Source organism: Chamaea fasciata, unplaced genomic scaffold (genome assembly GCF_029207755.1).
Source record: "Chamaea fasciata isolate MVZ Bird 193981 ecotype frontalis unplaced genomic scaffold, bChaFas1.0.hap1 SCAF_14, whole genome shotgun sequence".
Lineage (NCBI taxonomy): Eukaryota > Metazoa > Chordata > Aves > Passeriformes > Sylviidae > Chamaea > Chamaea fasciata.
In genome coordinates, this window is record NW_027094099.1 from 17,320,296 (window position 1) to 17,332,285 (window position 11,990).

At 40.6% G+C, this 11,990-nt stretch overlaps 1 protein-coding gene across 1 annotated transcript in view; it reads right to left on the bottom strand.

The window, feature by feature from the left end:
- CERS3 (ceramide synthase 3) overlaps nt 1–8,947 on the bottom strand; it is a 32,098-nt gene extending 23,151 nt beyond the window's left edge. The window contains exons 1-3 of the mRNA XM_066196146.1: nt 8,925–8,947; nt 2,385–2,567; nt 802–919 (exon numbers count right to left, since the gene is read on the bottom strand). Coding sequence (XP_066052243.1) covers nt 802–919; nt 2,385–2,566 — 300 coding nt within the window. The 5' untranslated portion in view covers nt 2,567; nt 8,925–8,947. The remainder of the gene's footprint in view (nt 1–801; nt 920–2,384; nt 2,568–8,924) is intronic.
- Nucleotides 8,948–11,990: the final 3,043 nt, after the last annotated feature.

The following is an 11,990-nucleotide window of genomic DNA, read 5'->3' on the forward strand; positions in this document are numbered from 1 at the left end:
CAGAAGGAAGGAATGAAACTGAGTCTGGGATTCTTGCCCAGGGAGAGAAGAGCTCATGTGTGAACACCCATACATCTATTCCTGATGTTATCAGGCAAAAGACACAATAAAAGAATAGCAGAGTTAGGGATAGGATGCCAAGTTCCATTATCAATAATTATCAAAATGTCTCATTACTAGAAAGCACATAATTCTTTTCAAAACCAGTGTGGGAAAACTGCAATTGTTCGGGAACTGTAGTCAGGTAAGTGAACTTCCTGAGGCTACACTCACAGCAAAGTACCTGCCTCCCTATCAAAAACCAAGTTGCCTCATTTTTGGAGGTGACAAGCACTGGCTAGTCTTTTTTTCTTGCTCAATTTTAAAAGTGAACAGCATGGTAATAGGATTGCTTTTCTTTCTCACATAAGTATGCAGCAACATAACAGATCAAAAGGCTTCCATGCCAGCATTCTGATATTATTGCCTGCAGTAAATATGACCCTGCTTTCCAACAACAGACACCAGCTGAAGTTTCCTCCAGGCAGAATGAGTTAAAGATGGAACACTAATCTTCACTGGAAATATTATTAACAGTCTGACCTAGAACAGCATGCCAGAAAATTAAACATCTTAAACGTATTTTCTGTTTCGGATGCCACATACCCTTGTCAGCAGAACAGCAACAAAAACCCAAATAAATTAAGTCATCTGTCAATCAGCTGGAACTCATCCCATGATGTCATTGCTGAGAGCTGATTGAAACAGTAAGAGTGGGATTTTCCAAAAGCAAAACGAGTTTGGAAGAATGAGAATCCTTACTTGGGATGGATGTCTTGAGCACTCCCGGAAATAACTTTCTAACACAGGATTAGGCTGTGGCTTCACACGTCTTACATTCTTTATGCCCAAGGCTTTTGCTAGAGGTCTAGCAACATATCTGAAAAGACACATCAGGAAAAGCTTTAGAAATACAACACAGTTACAAGGCCTTGGCTGTTCTCATGCCAAGAAATGAAGAAAACAAATCTGATATAATTTAATCTGCCATAGAATGTGCCAGTGCACTGGGAAAAAAGGATCTCTTTCTATCTAATCCCAAGAGGGAACCACAGTCTATCAGCAGTTATACAACAAAATCCAAGGACTCCAGTTTGTGGCCATGAAATGCTATAAAACTCAAGGAAACACCCTGACTTTTGTGTCCATCAGAGGGGTGTTGGAGTTGAGTGAAGGGAGACTGGATGCTACTGGGAAACTTTGTCCCAGTGGCAAAGTCACTTGGCACCCTCTTCACTGGGCCACCCCACCATCCAGACTTTGGCACACAGCCATACCCTGAGACTGACAGATTCTCTCTCCCTTCCCTTTTTCAACCCAAATGGCTGCAGAGCCAAAGCTCTGCCCTCCTGCTTGGGCAGGGTGTTCAGAGAAGCTCCCTCCCTCCTGCTGCTCTCAGCCATTGATTCCCCATTACTCAGAGCAGTGGTCAGCTTCCCTCAGGCTCACTGCAGCCAGATGTGTGGGCTAATCACCCTCAGCAGTCCTTTCCAACAGCACTGCAGTGAGACACGCTTGGGCAAGAGTTTGCTCAGGAGACACTGGGAATGGTTATGAACATATGATCCAAATTACTTCTGATTTCCAGCATGAATGATCTTATCTGCTTCTGGTTTAAGTCTGTCCAACTTACGACATTCCAAATTTCCTCATTCTGTCCTGAAATAATTACAAAAACCTACAAATCACATTTTTAGAGGAAAAGGAAAAGAAAGTAAAGCAAAAAAGGTACAAATAAATAAGTCAACACACTGCAAATCTTAACACGATTGTAGCTTTCTTCTGTGCAGCCAACCTTTGCCTGTCCCCTAAGATTCCAGCTGCAGAAGCAATCCATTTTTTGGTGCCAAAGTGAGGGGGGAAAAAAGGAACCAGCTTTATTAGATCTGCATAAAATAATCACATGAAACTTGGAGATCCCTCCAGTCTGCTTAGCTTGGCCACAGAGAGACACCTGGGATCTATCAGCCTCACACGAATGTTCTGGTGCAGGACCAAATGAGAGGTTTGGTTGAGAGGATAAATCTCTCTATCCTTCCATTGAAAGACAAAAAGGAAACCCGAATTGTTTAGAATGAATTGTATCTCTAGTGAAAGGAGATAATAAGAAGTATCCAAATGCTGTTCTAGAGAAGCTGAATAGAAATATTTTCCTTCTGGATTGGACCACAGCCACACACACCCAATAATGAAAATATTTTTCACCTGCTATGTTATCTGTACTAGATCTTTCTAGTAAACCACCAACTAATCCTCCTTTATAAAACAACATGGATCTACAGATATCTCATTTTCAGCATTAATGAGGATTAACATCAGCCTCAAATTGCATTTCTGTTTCTTACCTTTCACTGAAGAACCGGATGATCAGCAATACAAGAGCATACGGGATTGTGGCATATAACTGATGTGGTTTGGGGAAGACAAGTCCATCACGGTCTACAAAATCTGCCCACGTGCAGTTGATGGGCATCCAGATATTCTCCCACCAGAACCAGCTGTTGAGTGTCTTTAGTATGTATGCCATGCTGAGTAAATAAAGAGAGAATTTCATTTATTCCTCATGTATTAAAGAGAAAACTCACGAAAAACCCATATTGAACCTTGTTGTGCAAAACCAGTAAAGTCAGTGTTCTCAGGGGGTAAAAAAAAAAAAAAACCACACAGGAAATTAAAACCCTCTTGGTTTAGAGCAAGGAGGTGAGATTGTAACCCAGAAGAAGATAAAATAATAAAGCCAAATTTTGATCTGATATAAAGCAATACAAAGCCTTTGAAATCTGCACAGGGAGGTACCTGCTGCTTCCTTTCAGTCACTCACACTGCACTGATTAGTACCTGGTCAAATCTCCTGCAACACTAATTATCTATCATATTAATACAAATGAGAACTGATCTTCCCGAGGCTGCCTCTATAAATTAAATATAAGTGAGAGGAAGAGTGGAAAAGAGATGAGAAAGTCCAGGGAGTGCCTCAATTCCATAGTAATGAGGACATTTCACTGATGAATTACTGATGTTTAATATGCTAATGGATATATACCCTGAATTTGCAACCACCTGTGCACAGGAACAAGTGGGGAAAAAACATAATAGTGCATAGCAAGCTTTTTCTGGGAATTGTGGGAAATAATATGATTTAACTGTGACCAAAACCTAGATCAGGAAGAAATTTCTAAAATCAGTTCTGGAAGAAAAAAAAAATTCACTTTGACCGAAGTATTTCATTCTTGTAAAAGCCTCCTTTTTAACTTTCGTGGTCTACATTACATATTTAGAAATTGCTGTTCTCTCTCATTTATTTGTAATGACTTTACAGTACAAATATATTATACATCCTATAAAAATATCCTAACATTGAAGAAAAATAGAAGTTACTATAACATTTTCCATAAGGCTGAAACACCATTTTCCCATGATTTCTAGGAGTAGTAAATTTGAATTACTTTTTCCATGCTAAAATTTTCTGTAAACCAGGAAAAACATGAGGAAATAGCTGATTTCATTGAAACATAGCCTTGATGAGAGAACAGTTGAGCTGGGAGGATGATTTCAATCAAATCTCTGTCTCATCAGAAGATCTCCCAGTGATACCTCTGTACAGGATCATGAGACAAGATCAAACCGTGCCAAGGTCAAGCAGCATTTTAGGCCTTTCCCTGTTCTTCCACATCTGAGCGGGGAACACAGGATTCCAGTTGTGCCTGCAGCTGGCTCAGGATACCATGCCCAGAGCATCCCAGACCTGGACACAGCGTTAATTAACACTGGAGCCCACATTAATTAACAGCCAAACAACCACTGCTGGTCCACACTGGGCTGTTTCTACTAAGCTTGGAGCAGGTTTTGTGAAACAGTGACCTGTACCCATCAAACAGAGCACTGCAGATCCATTTACTGGCCAAGCACAGTAGTCAGAATTGAACTATTAATAACCCAGCCATTTAATCTTTTAAAATGCAGGAAGGGGACAGTAAAAACCTCCTGAATGAATCGTGTGTGTATAAGCAAATGCAAAAATGAAGGAGGGAGAAATCACAATTGTTCCCGCACTGAGATTTTATATGCCAAGTTTCAGCCTAGAGCAATGTTTTACTGCTGAATTATAAACTCCTGGAAGAGGGGATTTATACTGGGGCTGCTAACAGACCCTAAACAGCAGCTTGCAGGCGCCATCCTAATGAAGCAGGACTTTGAAACATGACATTTTGGGTCAGACAGAAAGGCTTGCAGACAATAGAAGACCGGGGGAGAGCCTTGTTACACAGTTCTGCTTCCTAATATATCTGTATATTTTAACTAGACTGTGCACTGCAAGCTATCACAAACTGTAATAAAAACAGGCCAGTCTGTTAGTGCACAGTGGATGGAGCACTCACAGTTGCCTTGTGGTGAGATGGGCTGGGACTGAACGTGCACCCAAAACATTTAAACCTTAGAAAAGCCCAGTAGTGCATAATTTCTTATTGGATTCTTGGGATCTCACTAATTGATGGTTTTCTTCCACACATGGATGCCTCACCATACAATTACCTCTTAAACTAGTTAATATAGCACTATTAAACTAAGCTCTTAAGTACATGCTTAATCCTAAAATATAAGGGAACTCTGGGATTTGAGGTCTGATCCAGAGTTCACATACTTCAAGGGAACTCTTTCCTCACAAACACTAAACAGGTCTATCAAAAGGTGGGTTCTCCGAAACTCTTCCTTCTGTAATCCCTGTGTTTGTACAGGACTGGCTTGGTCCATGGGGGTTAGACCATCCCTGATGAACACTGACCAAGTGATTCTGACAAAACCAATGATGAGATTCCAAATCTGTCTGCAGCCTATTCTTAAGTTTCGTTACCCTTAAACTGGATGTTTTCACTGCATCCAATCAGGTCATTCCCTGGGAAACCTTGAAGATTTCCATGTTCATAACTGCAGCAGTGAAATAGTTGGGCTGCTTTCTTGCCTCCCTTCAGCTCTCATCACGAGGTTCCTGGAGCACCTGGGAGGTAAGGAATTCCTCACAAACACTGACCTGAGCAGGAGCAAGGGGGGCACCCGTGGCCACCAGTCCCAGAGCTGGATCAGGCTGAAGATACTGCATTTCAGAAGTAAATGCTTTTCATTTGCACTGTCACAAGTTGTTTTCCTCTCCTGCAAACGCTGCTTTCAGAGAATGGGCAGCAGATGCTGGTCAAGCTTGGCCTAATTTGGGACCAGCTCTAACTAAAAACTTTAAATCCTACCCAGCCTAAGCCTCCTATTGCTGAGTGCTGAGCTCAGAGCTGCTCCCCACAGCCTGTGGCAGCGCCAAGCAAGCAGGAGTGAGAAATCCAACAGTGAGTGACTCATTCTGCCCAGCCTAGGGTGAAAAACCTCTGCCTCTTCCCAGATCCCTATCCATGGACCAGCACTGCCAGAGCATTTGCATTGAAAAAACTGGAATCATTGCCCTAGAAGGGGCTAAAAGTCAGTCAAAAATAAAGATATTTTAAAAAACTGAAGTTCCTCTGCTTCTCAGCGATTAAATATTTCCAGTAAAGAAATCAAATCACCTCCCTGCTATGGAAGGATCACCTCTGTAGCTTAATCTAGTTTTAATGGGCTAGTGCAAAACAGGAAAATCAGGAATGATTACTTCAGGAACTGCATCCTTTATAATTAAAGGAAAGCCCACACAGTTGGGAAGTACCAATGTGAAGTTTCTTTCAAAGCTCTGTTTCTTGGATCCTAGATACGTTCAATAAAAAAAAAGCCCTCATATTTTTAATATCATTAAGCAAAGGAAAAAAAGGGCAAATTTGGGTTTGACAAAAGATATGTGGCTGCACTTTGCAAAACAAATTCAGGAGCTGCTTTGAAGGGGAATTTCTGGCTGCTGCAGTCTGAGGAATTAATAAATAGAAACTGAGCCAAAGCTGTGATTGTATTCTCTGCACAAAAGCTCTCGCTTGCAAAAACTGCATTTCCGAAGCCAGGACTAAGAGAAGGCAATATCCAGGTTTGCAGGATGTATTAGGAGGATTTCCTATCCTTATTTACTGAATAAATTACAAAACCCAATGGATCAACAACACAAACATGCAAGTGAATGCAACCTTAATTCTCCTAAGCATCTCCTTAAGTCTCCTCAGTGAGGCTCCAGAGGTGTAACAGGGAAAGACTCAAATCAGCAAAAAGCAAGAACAGCATAATTCTCCTATTCCCCTCATAATTTGGCAGAACTGATAAATCTGGTGCAGCGACTGCTGGGAAAAATCAAGCCTCAGGTATCAAAACAGACAGCAAAGCTATTCCAGGCTGTTCATCCTCAGCATGAAATAGAACTGGTTTAAAAGAGCAACTAAAGATCAGATCCACCATATCACAGGCTTTGGTTTTGCTTAAGACGCAGCAATACTTCCAGGAGTTAACACACAAGTTCCAGCTGCAGATTTGTGTTCTACTACAAACAGATTTTTTTAAAAATTTTTTTTTGGACATTGTGTGAAGAATCTCAACTGCATCTACACCATGACACAGCTGGACAGAGCTGGGTCCCGCACACTGAACTGTGGTTTGTGGAGGAAGGGACTGAAGGAAGGAGGCTGGGTTGATGCTGCCACCTCTCTGCATCCTGTCTTATCTTGTTTGTGCAAGTGGGAGAACATGATCCCAGTTGAATTCTCCACAACCTGAGGCAGAGCTGGCTGACACCTCTCCCAGCCCACACACAGCAGCAGTGGCAGCACGGAATAAAGGAGCTGCTGGACTCGGAGTTCCTTACAATGAAACCCCAAAATACCGAATTCAAACAGCTGAGTTAAGATTGCTGTGAGACCTTTTATTTCACATTTACTCCCTGGCTTGTAGAAATCTCAACTGTAAACACTTTAAGTGCCTCATTACAGGGCAATTACAGCATTTTACTTCTTTTACTGTTCTTTCACATTACCTTGTAACTTGGGTACTATATTGAGCAAGCAAAAATAGCACTTTGAATAAATCTCACTTAAGGTGGCAAGTGAGTTTTTATTTTTCCCCTGTTCTCTGGGAGGAGAAAAAAAACAAACCACAAAAAAGTGAACCAGACTTCTCTGAAATAATTCATTTTCTGGGTGAAAGTCACCATGCTCTCTCCTTAAAGGTAAATCATTTTTGAGCAGCTAAAATGGTTTTAGGTGATGGCAGGCTGCTGAGGAAAGTGAAATACAGTTCTCTCACTGCACAGTTACAGTGCAACTGTGTCCACTTTTAAGCTTTACAAATCCATAACATGAACAGAGTAGAATAAAGAATTATGAAATAACTCAAGTAACTGCAATAATTTTGAGATAAAAAGTAGCTGTTGGAAAAAACCCTAACTCTATCCAAACTGGAGGTTCTTAACAGACGATTAATTCACAAAAAGTTTGAACAAACCTAAAGGAACAAAACTTGTTGCTTTGAGAACTTGGTTACACTTATCAGAATGTAAAGAAAAATCTTTTAAATTATGAGATTTTTCTTCAAATTTTTACCATGGGGGAAAGATGCGAAAAGAATTATTTTTTGCAGCTCGCCAAAACTTTATTTGAAACACAAACTTGACCTCTAACTTAAAATGCTAAGCTACATAATGGAGATTTCAGCAGAGTTGTGTCACTTATTTCAGGGGAGAGTTAAGGGCAGAGAAGAATTGAGCAGCAGAGGGTACACAGAGGCCAGGACAAGCAGTGGGAGCATAGAGGTACCACAGAACGCATGGAGGCAGCAGAATAGTGAGAACCAGAGAGGAGACCTGAGGATGGAGAAGCTCTTGGCTTTTCCACCCTCAGTGGATGACTCAAGGTTTTAAATTAGCCCTTGGAAGGCAGGAAAGGGACAGGTTTGGTGCATTTGCACTCTGGAGAGCTTTGTTTGCAGCTTCCTGAAACAGAATCTTCAGCCATGGTGTGCACCAGGGGCTCACACTTGGCCATCTCTTGATGTTCTCCACGCCACCCAGAGCCAGCAGCCGAGCCAAATCTGCTGTGCATCCCCATTCCCAGCTCCCTCCTGGTTATCCCTCCTGTGCAGCTCAACCTGCCCAGACATTCCCCACCCACAAAGACAACAGGAGGAGGAGCCAGAACGGAACTGGTCTTTCATTATTTCAGCTACTCTGACATCCTTTTCAAGTCCTAACAAATGCAAGGGAAATTTTCAGCTAAAGCACAGCCTCTTCATCAGTGGTAGCACCCAGCCGAGGTAGGAAGGTAGTGAAAAATAGAGATACATTGCAACAACATGATTGGGGTTCTTCCATCTGAATGTTGTGGTGTTATTATGAAATAATCCTTTCCGGCAGCTTGTTTAGGTGTGTTATTTATAGCTTTTTCAGAGCTTCAAAAGTCTTCTTAAAAAACCACCAAAGCTCTGTTAAACTGAATTTCTTAAAGGACTTTTTTATCTTAGCATTTTACATTAAAAAAAATAATTTAGAAGTAGCTTTTTCAAGCAAGTGAAATTTAAGGTTTTTCCTCTTATATAATCTTGTCTATATCATTAATTAACATTTATTCCTGTTAAGAAAATTTCCTCCCTTCCAGTTCAGAAAGAAGTGCTCTTACAAGCACTTAACAGGATAATGGTACAAGCAGAAAGGCAAAGCTACTGCTGTAACCTGTATTGTCTTTTTTCTTTTTTTTCCTTTAATAGAAAGCAGTTCACATAGGCTGGAATACTTAATGGCAAAATATAAAATCTCATTAATGTCATTCCATTCTTTATCTGAAGACTACTCATAAGAGTTACTCTACTCTTCCCTTATAAAACAAGGTTAGAGACCAGCACATGCTGACAATTCAGAACACAGACTGATGTAAGGAGAGGGAGAAAAACCCAACAAAACATAGCAGGGCAGGAAAAAGGGCAGAAAAAGGAACTCTTACCTTTCTGATGTTGAAGTCAAAAAGACCAGAAGCACATTAGCAGGGAAGAGGCATCACACTCACTACTCTGACCGAGGTAAACACGCCCTATCTCCAGAACCCTTTCAAATTCTTCTGAGACCCACCCAGCAAAGCTGCACTTCAAGATTTCTGACTGAAGGCAATCCTGATGTCATCCACATCACTCCGTGAAACTCGGCAGCAGCAATCCCAGCGCCTTCCCTGCTGGTTTCAACACAGCAAATGAAGAAATGCTCCAAGTCACGTGGGTTCTGTTGCACGATGAGAATTTGTCTCACCATATATTGCTCCACACACACACACACACAGGAGGATGCTGAGCCTGCTGAGGGTGCAGAAAAGGGAGCACCAAAACCATCACTACTCTCTGACAGGTTTTAGATCAAGTGTGGGGTTTTGAATGAAGTTAGAGAAAGGTTTCTACTCCTATTGACCACTCTCAGAAGTACTTCCAGACTCAATCCACTGAACGTTTTTACAACAAGTGTTCCAGGTCCTCAGAAGATCTAAAATGGAATTTCTGAAATTCCTAAAGCAGAAGAAAGCACACACTGAGCATGTGTTTGGTTAGAGATACCATAGAAACATGTCAGTTTTATTTAAGCTATCTGATTGTTTAATTTCTTTTCTAATTCCATGACTAATGAATCAAGCTGAAAGTCATTCCTCAGCAGCTCTCACCAGTTCCAAATAACAGCCTTCAGAAGTGTTGGCATTACTTTGCATTCTGGTGGACACATTAATGTTGTTGCAAAGGGAGATGAGAACCTCACAGAGGAGCCAGGAGCAGAGAACCTTTTATTAGCCTTTTCTTCCTGCTTGCAGTCAGCAAACAGCAACCCAGGAAATGGGACTAGACTTGTCAGAGTTGAGCCAAAGCTCCATTCAGCCAGCACTGTCAGAAGGAAGCCAGGAGCAGATGGCTATGGAAGATCACAAGAATGGAAGAAACACAAAACAGTAACTGCTAAGGCCCCCAGCCATCAGCACTTTGGGGCTCCCCAAGACTCCTTAAACCACAGAAGGCATCTGTGGAAATAACACTGGAGAAATTCCCTCCTGCAGGCCTTCCTTCCCACAACTCCTTTTGAGCATATTGTAATTTCATCTGAATCTATATGGCTGCCACAAAAGAAAATGTGACTCAAACAATGTTTGGAACCTCTTCATTTATTTTCCCTCATGAGAAAAGCATGGGTTTCTTCACACAGCATTTCTCTAATGTTAGGTATTCTATCTTGCAGCTACTGCAAGTCTTTGGTCCTTCCATGAAACTGGGAGCAGTATTCAATCACCTGATGCACCAGAGAAACCATCACCTGATGAACCAGAGAAACACTAAACATGAAAGGGCATTTCAGAAAAGATTATGGCTTGGCTGCTGCTTTAAATGATCTCCAAACTTTCCCGCATGTGAACAAGCCACTGCTGTGAACCAAGCAGAAGATTTAGGAACTCTGTGCCAATTAGGGAAGCCTAGAGCAAGCTGATTCATACATCACCTGGCCAGTACTGGGCCAGGAATGGAAGAGGTAATTGGCAGCAACATCTTTCTTATGCCTAAAACCACAATTTCTTCACTGTTACGGTAAATGGCCAAAAAAAGAGTTTGTTTGATTGGAGCAAACGTGGGACTGCTACAAAGAAAAAAAAGGAACACATTTTTACATCCTTTTTGAGCTGCATTTGTTAGGCTGGCACCACCTACATAGGATACTATTATGAGATTAAAGATATTCTATGGTAAATAACAAGCTAATCATATCCCCTTGATTAAAGTGCCCACTGACCTTACAATTAACTCTGCACCTCCATAGTGCTTATCCTTCAGGAGTCTGAAATTTGAATGCTGGGAAAAAAAACCAACAAAACCAAACCAAAAAACACCTTAGTCTGCACGTCTCACTGAAAAAATAAAAATTTAAAAGTTTAAGTGCTGCTATTCCTTACTTGCAGCATAATATCTACTCATTCACTGGACAATTAAATATAACTAAATACAATAATATATCTAAATATGACTAGATAATGGAGACATGTATTTGACTCGATTATTTTTTGTACCACCAGGAATTACGTATATGTTCTCCGTATAAAAAGTATTACAACAGAGTAAGAAAAATCAACTTTTCACCAAAAGTCACAAAATATCCCTCTTTCTTTTCCAGCCAGCTGAATTCATATAATAAATTATAATGAATCCACAGAGTGGGTGTGAGCTTTCAGCTGAGGTTCCAAGCAGTTACACAAGAGAGTTTATAGTATTAGTAAACTTTCTCACTAGAAAAAAAAACCCTTGGCAAATCTTTGAGACTCTGTTAAACTTCTAGAATCAGAGCTGGTGTGTGTGGTGGCACCTGCAGAGGGAGAAGAAAAAAAACAAACAAAACACCAAAACCATCCCAAAAACCCTAAGGGTTTGTTTCCCTTCATACTAAAATTTAAAATAAATAAATAAATAAATCCTGGAATTAATCTGGGGAGCCAAAAATACATGTTCTAAATATACTGTCTGTTAGTACCTAACCATTTCTTCTAACTGATTATCTCAATGGCAGAGTGTCAATCAAATCTCAGTCATATGTATACATGGAGGAAAAGAAAAGGAAAAGAAGGAATCAACTTGATCTAATAATCATTTGCACTCTGAATTCTCTCTTCACCACCATCTCCATGCCATCAGGAATTCCTTCAAGATTAAAATAAAAAACCTTGACAGTCCTGGACGTTCTGCTCCTCAAGAATCAACAAAAGCCTGAAAACGAATCATTGCAAGTCACATGTCACAATATCGTAACTCAAAACCTTGCAATCTGTAGTTTAAAAGCTAAAATCATTCTTCTCACAGGAACTCACAATTTCTCCTAATACACCAGCCTTCCCTTACATGAAAGGAACAAAAAAGTCTCAAAAAAAAATCTCTCAAAAAGCTTTTTTTTCCTCAAGATGTTTCTTCCTAGTATGACCTGATTCATAATCCAGATCCTTACAGGAAGAGGTTCACTAAAGAGAGGCTTAGTTACTAATTAATTAGTTATGCCATCT